This window comes from Prenolepis imparis, unplaced genomic scaffold (genome assembly GCF_030444845.1).
Source record: "Prenolepis imparis isolate NDT839.2.m4 unplaced genomic scaffold, iyPreImpa1.0 SCAF_7, whole genome shotgun sequence".
Taxonomy (NCBI): Eukaryota; Metazoa; Arthropoda; class Insecta; order Hymenoptera; family Formicidae; genus Prenolepis; species Prenolepis imparis.
This window is the reverse complement of record NW_028141165.1, coordinates 5,576,550-5,592,998: the sequence shown is the minus strand read 5'-3', so window position 1 is coordinate 5,592,998 and position 16,449 is coordinate 5,576,550. Positions and strand designations below refer to the sequence as shown.

Below are 16,449 nucleotides of genomic sequence, written 5' to 3'. Positions count from 1 at the left end.
CAGGTCGCAAATTTTTCAATTTGTCCTCGTAATAAACTTCTAATTGCACCTTATAATAAACTTCTAATCCTAACACATTTATTCTAAAAATGTAGTTTAATTTCAAAAATCACAATAAATTGATAGGTATATCGTATATCAAACATGCTACACAACTTTGAAAATAAATTGAAGATGAACAATTTAAATAACGGCCTTGAAAAATGAAAATTTTTGTTTAATCTACATTTATTTTAACTCTCGATAGTTTACCTCATAAAAGTCTAATGTAAATAGTAACAATACACTTATATATTAATACACTTTGTGCACACGAGAACCACTTCTACACGTCTAGAGAACGTATTTTTAGCGAAAGTTTACGGTGTCACATAAAATATACGTTAACGTTAATAAAATTCTCTCGCAAAATCGCTCTCAAAAATTTAAGACAGACCGATTGAATTGATCTCGCATCCGGACGCAATAAAAATTATTATGCAATTTAAATAACAGTCTCGACTCGACGAAACGTGTCTCGCTCAATATTTGCCATTTTACTTCGATGAAAATCCAGAAATAAAATCACATTATAAGTGATAATATTTTCCCAACGTGCCGTGATTACTCTCGAGCCCCTTTTCTCTCTCTATTTCGCTCTTCCCCCCCCTTTCTCTTTCTCTCTCTCTCTCTCTCGCTCGCTTAATCAGCCCTTGTGGCATCAATAAAAAATAGGGATAATGATCGGTTTTGTCACTCAAAAGACGACCCTCTTCACTTGTCCTTCAATCATACACGGATTCAAAAAATTCTCTCTCTTATACGGGTGTTTTGTTTAGTTGCAGTTTATTACATTTTATTTTATTTTATATATTATATTATTATATATATTTTTATATATAATTTAATTTATATTTTATATAATTATACATATAATATACAGGGTCCCATGACTCGAGGTCCATACATTAGGGCGTGTTATTGAAGTTATTTAGAGATGAAATTGTTTAATAAACATATGTCCGAAAATATGTTTCCTAACAGAATTACAACTATTGAAAGTTAATGTGAAAGTTTGAAATATTTTCTATTCTTAGTCTGCTATATTGGTCACATTTTCTGCCAGTAAATATTTTATACAGAACAATCTCGCGATAGGGATGAACTTGTGAATAGAATTATAGATGCGGCAACGCAAATAAGAAATTCTCGTGGCATGCTGGAGCTGTTTCATTTCATCACTGTTACGTAAAGCAAGATTTTGCATCTGCTGAAGCTAATTTGGAACAGAATTTTTAATACATTTGTAAATAAACAAGTTAAATTAAATGTCTTTTTCCTTTACTTTTTCAAATATTCACATTAACTTTCAATGGTTGTAGTTTTGTTAGGAAGCATTTTCGGATATATGTTTATTAAACAATTTCAACTCTAAATGACTTCAATAATACGCCCTTAATATATGGACCTCGAGTCATGGGACATTCTGTATAATTATATCATCATATAATTTATATTATATCCCTAACAAGCCAAATGTTCGAAAGACATTCAGAGGATATCCAGAGGATGTTAAACATCGTCTTTCGAACATTTGTGCTGTTAGGGATATGTATTATTTTTATTATATTACATTATTATATTAATTTATTATTTTTATCACATTTAAAATATAATCAAAATGAGATATTAGCGATATACAGATATGCAAAATTTACCGACACCAAGATTCCTATAAGCATACAAATATAATAAATAATTCTGAAGCGTCATGCCAGATGTCATTATATTTAAAAAAATAAAATTTTTAATTTCAAGTAAATGCAGTAAAAAAATATTTTAATTTATTTGTGTTGATATACAAATACATGGTATTGATATACAGTTTTTTGAAGGGATAACTACCCCTACAAGGGGAATGAAGCAATATCGTTGCATTTATTCTACTTATACTTCCCCCTCGAAAACAAAATTACCCTTCCTCCTCTTCTAGCATTTTTCCCAAAAATTAGTCATTCAAAATAAACAGACTGGAAACTTTTAAAACATTCTGTATTATCTTTACATGTGATAGCGGATGAAATATAATAATTAATTGCCTATATAATGTTATTGATATGATACAATAAAACAATAGATCACAATATTTATTTTACGTTTTATTATGAATGACATATTTAAATTTGAAGCTATATGTACTGTGAGAACACAGATGGATGCCAATCTTTTTAAAACTACGATGTTTTCAATAATTTTAAATACATTTTGGCATGAATATCTTTTCTTTTAATTTTGTTAATAATGATAAATAATGCATGTTATTTATATATTTGCAAGACAAGGAGATTCTCGCAGAAATATTAATTTGGAAATATAGATCTATCGCTGGATACGATATAAATTTCTTAATCATATGTTTCATCAAATCATTTGCTGATTTGATAAAACAATCAAACACGTAGATATATCGATACGATTATTTTGTTATTTCATAATGGCCGAATCCTTTTTTTCTGCGCAAACGTGTGTAAAACCGTAACAAAAACAGAAAAGAATTGACGAGGTTTTAAAAGTCACTTTTAAAAATATAAATTAAAATTTTATTATGGTTTTTGGGTTGACTCAGTGGTTTATATCGTTAATAATATTTTTAATCGTATTATTAATTATTACCTGGTCCTCTGTGCATCTGGGCAGGAAAAATCAAAACTTCACAGATGCTAGTCCTAGACTTCTCAATGTGGACAATTACTCGATACGAAGAGAGAAGTACGTATAAAAAAATAAATCTTCCTTCGTAAAAAAATATTTTATTTATGTATCCGTTGCTTTTTCAATAAGTCGTTTTCTTCCTTGAATGTACGTAGCTCAACGTCGCGAGTGATAGAAAGTACCAATGGCTCGGAATTATTCGCGGATGATCAAGGCTCTGAAATACCAGATAGCGCAGAATTTTATAATTATATAGTGAAAACTTTTTTAAATAAGAATAACATTGCTAATAGTACGGGAAATGATACTGCAACGACGACATTTACACCGTCTGTCATCAATAATGACACAACGTGGAGCGATGTTACAATAACGATATTTACACCTTCTGTTATCAGTAATGACACAACGTGGAAAAACGAAGATACGATTACAGTATATGACGCGTCTAATAAGCCTTCCTTATTTTTTAATAATTATCAGAACATTAGCGAGACAGTATAATATTTTAAAGTGAGAATCTTATTTTATTCACACATAACACACACAAAAAAAATATATATCATCGTATCTGCAAAAATTTTTTAAAATAAATTCTTTCACAGATTACATCATATTTCGCAAATAATAAAGCCGCGATATTAATGTGCGAAACAAAGTTTTTTGACATGGATAGTTTACGGAAATCCGATTCGTCTATCGCAGTGAAATTTTCTGATTTTCTTCAAGACGGAAAGGAGCGTAATATCGAATGTGTTTATAGCTTTTTCGTTCGTACGAATATTTTCTAACATAAAAATGGAATCGAATATGCAACAGACAAAAATTCTGATTAAAAAATGAGTACTTTTTAAAAATTCTCTTCATTCTCTTTTCCTATATTACTTGTTATTGGAATCCCTCATTTGTTATTAGAACAGAAAGCAATATTTTATTGATTATTATTATTACGCATTGTTTAATTATGTTTTACTATTTTTGCTTTTTGTTTGTGAATTCATTGAGAATAAGTTTAATTATAGGTATAATAAATTGGAATATAGTATTTATGAACGTTTTAAAATTTTCTTCGAGATAATAAAACGTCTATAATATAACAATAAAATAATAATAAAAACCTTTATATCTAGTATCATAAAACTTACATATAATATCGGTTTAATTTTTAATAGAATTTTATAGCACATACATTTTTCAATCTTTCAAAAGGAAAAAAATCAATTATAAGAGTTTTGCAAGTTAATGCTCCACGCACATTAATTATTAATAATTATAATTTGGGACGATTACGATAACTTTGGTCTCTCAATTTGCTGAAAATTGCGGTTTCTTTAAATAAACGTATTAATTATTGCTTTAAAATAAACCATAGAACAAAAATTTAATTTAAAATTTAAAGAATATAAAATTCAATTCTATAATTTCTTTTTTATCAAGTTCATATATTCCACTATACATAATATCGATAGTAAATGTATCATATATATAGTGTACATTACTATTGCTACATTGATGTGCCATTGATTCCATGCTTCATTATTCGAATAAATGTTACTTAATTATAACATTCTCGACTTTTACAACCGTAACATATATAAATCCATTCGAAAAATTCATGGACAAGACTCAAAAAATGAACGGCACAGTTTTATGAAAAAATTGAAAATATTGCAACAGTATCATCATAATAAAACGTCGGAATGTTTCTTCTTTCTCTTCAAATTTTCGGGATCGATAGTGTTTACTAACAATAAAACAGGATACGTACCAGCAGGTAGTCAACAGGTAGATAGAATTTCGTACATTCGTACGACTAGAGGATATCGCCAATGATCTAGTAAAACGTCGGCAAAAATTTTATATTTGAAAATCCTTTTGTACAATACAAAAGGTAAAAAAACGTATAACAAAAGATAAAAATAATTGTTACGTTAGATAAAATGTGAAATCTATTAGAGATATTTTTAACTTTTTGTTAGAAGGACAGAGCATGATCTTTTAAACATAATATTAATAATTTTTATTGATTTCGAAATGTATTTGGAAACATTAGAAAACAAATAGGGAAAAAATTATTACACTAAAATTAAAATATTTTTAAATATTTTCAATTATTTATTTTATTCCATATACACATAATATCAATAAATTTGAGTAAATGTATCATATATATAGTGTATATTGTTACGCTCAATATATATATAGTGTGTATATTGCTATTGCTATATTGATGTGCCATTAATTCCATGCTTCATTATTCGAATAAATGTTATTTGTTTATAACATTCTCGACTTTCACAACCGTAACATATATAAATCCATTCGAAAAATTCAAAAAGTACAAAACTCAAAAAATGAGCAGCAAAGTTTTATGCAAAAATTCAAAATATTGCAACAATATCATCATAATAAAACGTCGGAATGTTTCTTCTTTCTCTTCAAATTTTCGGGATCAATAGTGTTTACTAATAATAAAACAGGATACGTACCAGCAGGTAGTCAACAGGTAGACAGAATTTCGTACATTCGTATTACGACTAGAAGATATCACCAATGATCTAATAAAACCGCCAAAAATTTTATACTTGAAAATCTTTTTGTATAAAAGGTAAAAAAAATATAACAAAAGATAAAAATAATCGTTACGTTAGATAAAATGTGAAATCTATCAGAGATATTTTTAACTTTTTGTTTTATATTCTTTTTTGGAAGGACAGGGTATGACTTTTAAACATAATATTAATAATTTTTATTGATTATATATATTCGAAATGTATTTGGAAACATTAGAAAACAAGTAGGGAAAAAATTGATACACTAAAATTAAAATATTTTTAAATATTTTCAATTATTTATTTATAAGTAAGACCTACAAAATAATATATTAATAATATATATATATATTTTTTTTTCTTAAATATACACATTCCAAAAGAATCTTATCTCACGCATCTCGATGGAAAAAAATGTTGAGAGACCATTAATTTTTATTACAGGCGCCGATCGGATTCTTTTTTCTTTTTTTTACGATCAAGGATCGGATTTTTTTTCTTTTCTGTGCGTATCAGATTTACGACGGTTCAGATTTCTCTTCAAAAGCGGCCCTGCCGCAAAATGCACTTTATTGACTTTTCGGTTGAAATAAGAGTGTCACACAGAGCTCTCTTTTTGAAGCTCAAATATTTAGAATACGAATGTGAGATGAAAACAGACATACAAGACGTTCAGTTATACGAGTTATACGAAGTACCGGCGCGGTTAAGAATGTGTTATATGTAAATCTCTGCCTACAAATCTGCGTGTGTGTATAGGAACTAGAAACGTAGTCTAAACACGGCCATGACTTGTCGCGACTTATATCACGTTCGTCATCGGCATCGTCTTACTATTTAACGTTTATATAATCACGCGCGTTGCACAAATAACGATCCTTATTGGTCCATTTTTGTAAATAATGCAATTGTTAAGGGCCCAGAAGCCCCCTCCGAATGAGCGACTCCGCCCAACGTTGACGTAATAAATTCGTGGGTGCATATTATATAAACTATATAAAGTACAGTGTAAAAAGTACTCCTACAGTAGAACTCCTACAATAATTCACAAAAAATAGTTTATTTCTGTGTGATAATAAAATTATAAATTCTTTCTTAATAATATCTTAAAAACAAAACTTATACATAAATTATAACATTTTATACTTCAAAACAATAAAATAACAAAAAATAATGATTTTCGAAGGTGCACAAAATATTCGTATACATCGTAATTTTTTAATATTAAAAACAAAATATTTAATATTTTGTCAGATATTCCTTGAAATCGATCATTGCCTGCGTAGTCTTCATGGCATCGAATCAACGAGATTTTTCGATAGGTCTCATATCATCACTGAACCAGCATATTTCACAGTGGATATCAGATTAGAATTCAATTCACAATTTTTTTTTGCTTGTGCATCTTCCATCCGATCTATACTAAAGAAATATTATAATATAATATTTTTGGATCGGTGATGGAGGGAAAAATTACATTTGATTGAGGAATCATCATGAAATTTCACCTATCGTTACGAAAAATCTTGTTGATTCGATGCCACGATGAAAATTACAGGCAATGATCGACTCCAAACTCCATACCCCAAGTACAAAATATTAATTTTATGTTTATAATAATAAATTTGTTAATAAAAAAATCAGGGTGTATGAATATTTTGTGTGCCTTCAAAATTATTTTTTGCTATTTTATTGTTTTGAAGTATAAAATGTTATAATTTATAAGATTTGTGTTTTTCAAATGTTATTAAGAAAAAAAGAGTTTATAATATAAACAAATATTTGTTTATTATTTATTATCACATGAAATAAACTTTAAATAAGTTTTTTGTACAAATTTTTACTGTACAAATACTTTTTACACTCACTGTATGAGTATAACAATTGTGTAGATGCTTCTCATCTTCATCTTCATCTTCGTCGTTTTGCGGTGTCAGCAAACGCGAGACGAGACGCGGATTGCGATAAAAACAAAAGGATGGCGAGGAACAAACGTCGTTGCTATGGGCTTTTTAACGTGCAACAACGTGCGGTACATAAAGACAACGAACGGCTGAAGCTGACGTTGCTATGGATCGCGAAGAAGAAACTGCCAGCATTGCCGATCAACGGCTACATCTGTCGAGGATGTCGTCGCATGTTATTTAAGGTATTAAATATTCACACATCGAAATGTGTGTACGTACAAAATCACGTGTGCGCTTCTTTAATTCGACGCGTTGACCAACGATGAAGCAATTTCGCACTTTGAGGAAACTCCGCCATAAGGTGAGAGAATAGCTTACGCGATTTTTATCTATACAATAATATTCTCTATAGTTAATCTCTAAATTAGTTAATATATATATTTTCTCTCGATATCTCTTAATTAAATAAAATAGTGTCGTCAATTTGTGATATGGAAATCTTGTAGAAAGGATTTTCTATCGCGGGCCACGTATCTTTCGTGCTTTATGTTTCTGACAGATATTTGACAAATGTTTAGATTCACGTGGTGAATGTTTATCTATTGTCCCTTATTCGTTTAGCATCATTTTGAAGTTAGTCTTTTAGAATTTTTATCTTATTCACTCGCGTTTATACGAATGTTACGACAAAATGTCAAAAAGTTTCATAAATATGTAAAGAATTTATTTATGAGATTTTAAAAGATCTTTTTGACAGTCATGAGTTTGCCTTTAAAAAGGAGAATTACACACAATAATACAACTTCAATATTTTATTTTTAGTTAGATAGGTGCATATCTGCTTTACATATTATATGGGAAAAAATCTATTATGATGATAATTTACATATTTTAAATGAGCCTCCAGTTACGTACGTGTTTCTTTTCTTATGTGCTTTTCCTTAATTATGTGCATTTTCTTTCGCTACTGACGAGAACGTATTCCTTATTTGCATATTTGACGAATACATCGTCTAACAATAAGTAATTTTTAAACAGAGAAATGAAAAATCATTACAATTATAGATAAATGTACAAAAGAAAATGGTATAGAGGTCGCCCTGTATTAAATATTGTTATATTTGATATATTTTTTTAAACTTGGCTAAAATAAAAAGTACAATAAAAACAGAACATATAATTAATTATATTTTAATTTGTTTTTTTAATAACGGTTATTAATTTTTATGTAAAAATTAAACATTCTGACTATATAAAAAGTTTCCAAATTAATATCTTATAATTTCATTTGAAAATGTTTTTTTTACTATATCGGACGCACACGTTCTTATTATTTTTTTTTTTCTCAGACGAATCGATTTTTCACGAAAAGCAAATTAAAATGTTCTTAACATTATACTATATGAGAATTTTAAAATCAAATAAAAATATTTTTTTACAAAGAAGAGCAAATACAAAATATTAAATGTTTAAATTGTTAAATATTTCTGATTTACAAATATTTCATTCATTACAACATTTGTATCTATACGATTAGTTGCGCATAAATTTGTTGCATATAAATCTCACTTTGATACCGTCTTTTAACACTCCACGTGTAACACGACTCAAGTCACTTTATCACAGCTAAAAAATCTGAGGATCGTTGTAGGCGTCAACTTTCACGAATCGTTTCTTCATAGACGACTTCGAAGAACGATTTGCGTTACAATGGATCGAATATAAAAAGCGTATCTTCTCTGCTAATCTTACCTTCTAAACTACCACGATGTCAATGATCGATCACTTGGCTCATAAATAACGTTCAGCGGAATTTTCGTTCGATCAAATTTGTTGACGATTTTGTGTTTCGATAAGACAATATCTCTCATTTCGCATATATAATAAGGAGCAAACTATCTTATATAAGAATATTATATATACGCAAATGTGTGTGTGTATATATATATATATATATATATATATATACACTACAAATAAAATTATTTTTCTTTTAATTATTCAGTCATTGAAATCAATCGAGGCGGAACCAGCTGCACCGCCAATCGCAATGACAAATGCGATCTTGTAGCTGACGCATTCTCGTTTTAAAGAACATATGCGCGAAAGACACGTGTATGTATACACATATGCAACAAAGCGCGCAAAGAATATCAATGGCGCAATGCGTCACATAAAATTTATTTTTTTTTTTTTATGGAAATTATAACCGCTTATACGACTTCTATGCGATGACTCGTCCATTATTTCTGCTTTTTTTTTCTTTTAAGAGAAGCATATTATCTTATCTACGAGATATAAAGTTTTTATGATTTCCCAGAGTTTCTGTTCTCATTAAACCGACGAGAAATGATGAGGAAATGAATGTGGAAATATGACGGTTTTATCAAAGTCTGCGCATTAGGTTTTACCGAAATAACTCATAAACAACAACCTTTTGGTCAAGCTTTTCTTAGTAGTTAACTATAGCACATCTTGATTTAGTACAAATAGCGCGACGAAGTGTCCGTTATTCAGTATGGCAGAGAGCCTCCAACAAATATGAAGAGAATGTTTCTCTGGGAGCTCTTCGAGTGATTCTTCCGAAATTCTTCGTTCGTTTTTTTTATATGTACATATTTCCACTATATTATATATGTAGTGTATTTTAATAAAAAATATATATATAATATTAAAAAATAATAGTGCATTCTTTAACTTTACTGATTAAATGATGTAATCTAGTTGTTCATATTCTATTTTTGAAAGAAAACTTGTGCTACCTTAATTCGTTTTTATATGACATATATTAATTGATGATGAATGATAAAAAAAAGAAGAAAAGGCGACGAAAATTACAAAAATGTAATTTAATATAATAAGTATATATAATATTGCATATGTATGAATGTATCAAAGGCTTAAAAAAAAATCGCTCTCAGATTTCACGATGGAAAAGAGAAATACGAGATATATAGACAAGAGCAATGCAAAAAATTTCATTATTATTATGAATGGGCTTGCATTTTTTTAAATAGATCAACCGCAATAATCTCAAGTTACATCGTTCTTGCAAAAATTTAATACTACACAAAGCATTTTGAAAAAAATCTCTATCAATCAAAAAAAGATATTAGGTCTATACGTACATATGTATATGTATGTATGTATTTGACAGTTTTATTAACAAGACAAAACAAAATTTGATATAAAAAAAACTTTTTAAACAAATTTTACTGAGAAAAATACAGACAATTTAATATGTTGAAAATCTTTTTGATATTTTTACGTATTGGAAGAAAAAAAAATCGAAGAAGCACTTATCTGACAAATTAGAGATTGGAAGAAAGATGTTAAGAAATAAAAAAATTTCACAAAAAACAAGAAATTAGAAAAAAAGAAAGACAGAAAAAATTGAATTTTATTCGCTGTTTGTTTTTCTAGCGCAATAAAATAATATAAAATTTCCGAAAAGAGAGATATGGTGTACACATAGAAAGAGTCAATTTTCATGTATATATATGACAAATGTATATATATGAAGTTGTTATAACTAAATAAGTTTTTAAAATTTTCCAAGAGATGGCATGTCTATCGATTCCCCGTGGACGGAATTCGATAGATAATCAGCATAGTGAGAAACGTGTTCACGTAGAGGAAGGACGGACAATAAGACTGACAATGAGAAAGGAACGCCAGGAAAAATAAAGTTTGTGCAATAAACGAAAAACGAATTTTTCGCGCGATCCTTTATCATTATTGTGTGATCAATTTTGTTATAAGTATTAAACCAGTTATATAAACACGTGCAAATTAACACAAGTTTCAAAATTATACGATATTATCGTATACGGAGTATCGATTGTTGTACGCCACGATCGAGGGCGAAAAGATCGATCGTTTTTTGAGTTTGAATAAAGAAAAACTCATCGCTTATTCAAAAGAGTAATTATACCGCCAACAAAGAACGAGTCATCTTTCGCAAAAAATGACAGAGTGGAAGGAGGAAACTAGTGTTTCTCGTACCTTTGACAACTTTGAATTGAAGTGGTGGCTTCGTCGCACCGGAAACGAGAATCGCCGCTCTAAGCTGATCAAAGTGCGAATTTTTTCCGCCGCGTTGGGGGATTGATTTCTTATTAGTTTTCGTTGTTGTTTAAATTTCGAGATGTGTAATGGATTGTAGTGATCTTTTTTTTTTTGCAGCTGGATATAATCCGTAATCCATTACGTACTTTTGCAATAAAAATGTTTATCGTTTTTCAGCTTTACTAATTAATATAGTAATATATGCAACACAATAAAATGATTAATAAATTGATGAAAACGATAAAGTAAAAAGGAGATCCATCCTCTAACAAAAAAAAAAAAATTTTATACTGCCAGATCAACTCGATGAAACTGAAAGATAATTGTAAAGTATAATGGCGATTGTTTCAGTTGAAAGATGACTTGACAAGGCTCCAACTGTCAAGGCGGGCAGTACATCGCGGGCTGATGCAACTGGCAAGAAAGCCATACGTGGTTCTTAATAGATTGAGACTGACACAATCTTGTCACAAGTAAGTTTACTTTGTTAGATTTGTGAGACTCGAAGATGATATCGTTCACGCCAGTAAATATTTTTGTCAGCACGATTTCACGGCTGATTAAACGATATTCGTTAAGTGATAAACATTAATTCGAACAAATAATTAAAAATGAGAAGTCTTTCTGCTGCGAGATATGCGCTAATTTTTTTGCGAGACACCAATAATAAACAAAAAAATTGCGTCAAATAGAATAAAGATATAAATGCTATCTATCATATCGATCCCAATTATGTAAGTTAATTATTACGTTATTATTAATCAATTGATACACACGAGTATAAATTTTTTAGATAGGAAATGGGTTAATAAGAGTCAGACACAGAAATTAGATGCAACAAACTTGTTTGAAAATCTTTTTTGTTAATTTGAAAAACATATGACCTTAACAATATATTGACAATAACACAGTATATATCGCTAGGTCATGATGTACGCATTTTCGCTTTCTGTTCTTCATTTCATTTCCAATCGCTTTGAGAATTTACAAAGACTTAAAAATGGGGATATATATTATTTTCATATATATTATTTTCTCGAATATACATGGGATATATCTAAGATCATTATGAGATCATATATGGGATTATTAAAATATCGTGACGCTTAGAAAGGACCCCGCACATTTTATAGGAAAAAAGCTGACTCGGTTAAATTGGCTGAAATTGAAATATGTAATAGTTTATGTAAGAGTTTTAAAAATTGCGTTTTTGAACACGTATATTAAGTTTATATATAAATATTTAAAAAATATATATATATGTATATAAATGTGTTTATTTGTGTGCGCGCGCGTGTGTTGACTTTTGATCAGCATCACCTAAAACCTAAACTACAACATATTTCTATTTCAGCCAATTTGATCAAGCTCGCTTTTTTCCTATAAAATGTGCGGGGTCTCCTTTCAGAGAAATTTAATTTATTGATAAATCAAATATTTCTGATAAGATATTTCATTTTTTCTGAGATGAAAAAGTTTCTCTCGAGAACAAAGAAACTACTCACTTTCCTCGATTTTATGGTTCTTTTTTTCGCTTTTTCGACCCTTCTCCCTTCTCCCCTCTTAAGATATTTATGTGTTCGTTCCTCTTAATATAAGCCGTCTTGAGGGTTGCGGAAGAAACATCGACAGTTTCGACGTACCTCTTGTACCAGCTAGACGTTCGCTACGCTTCGTCAGAAATTCGTGAGTAAATAAACACTTTTTGAGTGAAATATATGTTGTGTGTGTGTGTGTGTCAATGGATACTTGCTCGATAAAGATAGTACGAAAATATTTGTCGCGTGAAAATATTTTTTAACAATAATTGAAATGATGAAATATTACGAAAGATCTTCGGTAAAAATCTTGCATCTGTCTGTCGCGGCATTATTACTCGTTGATTTTATATATATGAAATTATTCTCGAAGGAATAACTGCGAGCCGATTGATGATTAAATTTTCTTTACGTATAATGAATTAAAAAATGCCATGCGACATATAAGATCTCTCGAAAGCATCGATAAATCGATGAGACATTCGTGGCACGCATTTGCGCATATACGATTTGCTTCGCTAAAATCTGAATTATTTATTTGTTTTCCGACACGAGTACCCTTGCCAAAATAAACATCTCCAAGGTTTATAATAACAACACGCCCGCAGTTATTCGTATGTATATATATACAGATTTCATTTCTAATTTGCGCAATCATATATTGCGGGAGATGATATGCGGTGATCCTTTTCTGTATAAAATTAACTTGTAACATTTGTAAGTCCTTTATAAAAAAAACCGTTTATATATCAAAGTTCTATAATAGAAAGTGTTTATCCAGCAAATTGATTCACAGAGTCGCAAAGATGCCGATCTCTTGTCGCTCGACCCGTCATTTAGATAAATCGCGTATAATATAAATATTGCTGTACTAGTTTTATTTATAGCAACTGCATGCGCTACATTTATAATATCTTTCAAATCCAATGAAACATGATAAATCGTATGCTTAAAGATAAAAAGATACATTGAAGGATATATTACACACAATAATTTTATATATCCATTACATTATAAATCTAATATTTTTCGGATTATTGGACCCATTATTTGATTATTATAGCCATTACGCTCAATATTATATGTATGATCAATTAATTAGGAAAATTAATTCCTCTAAATAACATCATTAAAAAAATTATAAATTAACATAAATTACCTTTTTATAAAATAGGTCATAATATAATAGTCATAAATGTGAGCCGCAAAATGACTAAACATCGCAATCGTTCAAACTAATATCTTTATAATCAATCATTATACACGCACATAGTTCAGAAGAGCAGTGCATAGTAATTCAGAATTAATAAATTTTTTACGATGAAAAAAAAAAGGAAAAATACGTACTTATCGCGTTATCTGGAAATATGGAAACGGAAGCACACACACATACGGATGGTGATTAATTGAAATAGAAAGATTGAACTAGCAGATCATGCGAAGTGGCGAGAGAAACACAATGCGCTTGATCTACAACCACCTGTTGCGCTCCTTCAATGCGTCCACGTGCTGCAGCGCATATATATGGTATGTATGAGTCACTATGCGATCTACGTAGTCGATATTTCGCGATCTGTGCGAACAAGGAAAAAAATGAATCGTCGTGTTTGTGCGTCTTTCCGTTTCGCATAATGTTTATACAATGCAATAAATGTCTGGTCTTTTTTCTTCGCCGTTCCTTCATTATCTTGCAAATTATCTTCTTACAAATTCAGTCTCGTGCGACATAGTTTTTACTTATCACAAATTATGTATTGCTCTTTCGAACTAATAGTCGACAACAATATATTGTATAACAATATTAGTTAATAAATCTTTTTAGTGATTTATTCAGGGAAATTAATCTTCTAAATTAATAGCCTAATTGATCATACATATACAGGGTGTCCGGTGGTTCGCGTTTCACTTGTCGTAGGCAGATTCCTGGGATTATTTAGAGACGATTTATTTTCAATCGTTTATAACTCGAAAATTATTGGTGCCTCGACATTTTCGCCGAGGAAAAATTGTCTCCAAATGATCTCAGGAATCTGCCCACGACTGATGAAACGCGAACCACCGGACACCCTGTATAATATGGATTTTGATTCTTAAGTGCATTTTGCAAACGCCTCGAATCTATCGAATGTTTAATGAAATAAAACGGTGATATATGCCTTTGATACAAACATGTGCATAGTGCATGCTTGCATAAATGTTTCTTCATTAATATCATTAAATTTTTCCTTCATTACAAAATATAACGATTATGATAGCTTTAAACTTGTTATCGTTGTATATAAAATAAATATACAAGAATATAATAAACAAAATTTAAAATAAATAATTAAATTTAAGAAACTAAAAAATTTAAATGTAAATTAATAAAGGAGAGAGGATAAGATTAAGAAAAATCCCGAGATTATGCGTAAAAATTGTTTATTTTTACTTTTTTAGAAAATGAATATATGAGATTATAATAAAAAAAATTTAAAATATAAATAATTAAATTAAGAAATTAAAAAAATTAAATCTATTTAATAAAAGAGAGAGAGGAGATTAAGAAAAATTCCAAGATTGTGTGAAGATTTTAATTTTTTTTTTAACTTTGCCCCTTTCGAGTCTCGACAAATGTCAAACTCACCGCGATATACAAATCTCGTCGTTTCAGCAATATTTGATTTCACTGATGTACCACTGCGAGCAGCGAAATCGTATAAGGCGTGCGTGCGGCAACAATTTCGTCTTTCTCTCAGCTGCATTTGATCGACTGACGACGGTCATCTGCCTCAATCACCGTTCGCGCGTTCGATGACCATTCGTTACTTATACCGGAAACACATATGAGCGAAAAGGACCAGCGAAAAGAGGCCGTCAAAGATGTTGACCGGACGAGAGAGTACCGCTGCCAACGGATAACACTACCAAAGAATCGGCCGGTGCGCAGTGTAGACATTCCGCATCCGCAGGACCCGCGACGTCTTCGACGTCTCAAGAAGGAACGGCGACGCGGCATCGAGTACTCACCACGGGAATCGGATCTCACGAATGCGCCCTTCGGAGCGATTATAAATCGCCACTATCCCGAGGAGTCCGCGATTCGCGCTCAGCAATCATCGGAGTACGATAATGATGTCAAAAAGAGGACAGAATTATTCGAATCACCGAATCCGGACATCGTTGCCTCTATGAGTATCTCGGACAAGATTGCAAACAGGTGATCTGCAAAATCTTGCTCCGTTTCGTCGATTTGCATGACCGAGTACAGCGTGATATGACAAAATAATCGGTGCGTGAACGTAATGGCTTAAACTTCTGAGAAACATCAATTAATGTATTTTATTAATATATAAAATTTAACAAAAAAAATTAATAAAATGGAAAAATATGTCAAATAAATATAAAATAAATAATTTTTGTGGGGGATAGATTAATCCTGAGAGAGATGAAAGAAATCTTTTTTATTTAAAGTTTATTTTTTAGATGGTCTATATAATTCGCGACACAGAGTTTAGGATTAAATTCTATTTATCAGTTTATGTATTAATATATTTTTGTGTATTCTGTGTATTCTTTTTATTAGAAATAGAATTCTATTACGAATATATATTTTAAAGATTTAACATAGAGGTTTATATATATATATATATGTATATGTATACTAGTATTACATATTACGCACTGAAGTCTGAAACAGATTTCATTTTAAATAAT

At 30.0% G+C, this 16,449-nt stretch overlaps 2 protein-coding genes across 10 annotated transcripts in view; both read left to right on the top strand.

The window, feature by feature from the left end:
- Window positions 1–16,449, top strand: part of LOC145939043 (uncharacterized) — a 29,437-nt gene that overhangs the window by 2,592 nt on the left and 10,396 nt on the right. For 3 of the 8 annotated variants that reach the window (XM_083043079.1, XM_083043086.1, XM_083043078.1), the window contains exons 3-5: window positions 7,136–7,392; window positions 11,570–11,691; window positions 12,818–12,904. In XM_083043079.1, the coding sequence (XP_082899205.1) occupies window positions 7,222–7,392; window positions 11,570–11,691; window positions 12,818–12,904 (380 nt within the window). In that variant the 5' untranslated portion in view covers window positions 7,136–7,221. Of the gene's footprint in view, window positions 1–7,135; window positions 7,393–10,488; window positions 11,229–11,569; window positions 11,692–12,817; window positions 12,905–15,412; window positions 15,953–16,449 lie in introns of those variants that run through there. The other 5 variants (XM_083043081.1, XM_083043085.1, XM_083043082.1 and 2 more) reach the window with 5 other exon arrangements.
- Window positions 2,338–3,587, top strand: LOC145939054 (uncharacterized). Of its 2 annotated transcripts, XM_083043107.1 has the most exons (3): window positions 2,338–2,748; window positions 2,847–3,204; window positions 3,297–3,587. In XM_083043107.1, the coding sequence occupies exons 1-2, from the start codon at window positions 2,585–2,587 to the stop codon at window positions 3,193–3,195; spliced, it is 513 nt and encodes a 170-aa protein (XP_082899233.1). In that variant the 5' UTR covers window positions 2,338–2,584; the 3' UTR covers window positions 3,196–3,204; window positions 3,297–3,587. The 2 variants fall into 2 exon arrangements, with proteins under 2 accessions (XP_082899233.1, XP_082899232.1); XM_083043106.1 differs by having other exon boundaries at window positions 2,847–3,587.

Coding starts and splice junctions, on each gene's coding strand:
- LOC145939054 (XM_083043107.1), top strand. CDS start 2,585: ATGGTTTTTGGGTTGACTCAGTGGTTTATATCGTTAATAATATTTTTA. Junction 2,749..2,846: donor TACTCGATACGAAGAGAGAA/GTACGTATAAAA, acceptor GAATGTACGTAG/CTCAACGTCGCGAGTGATAG.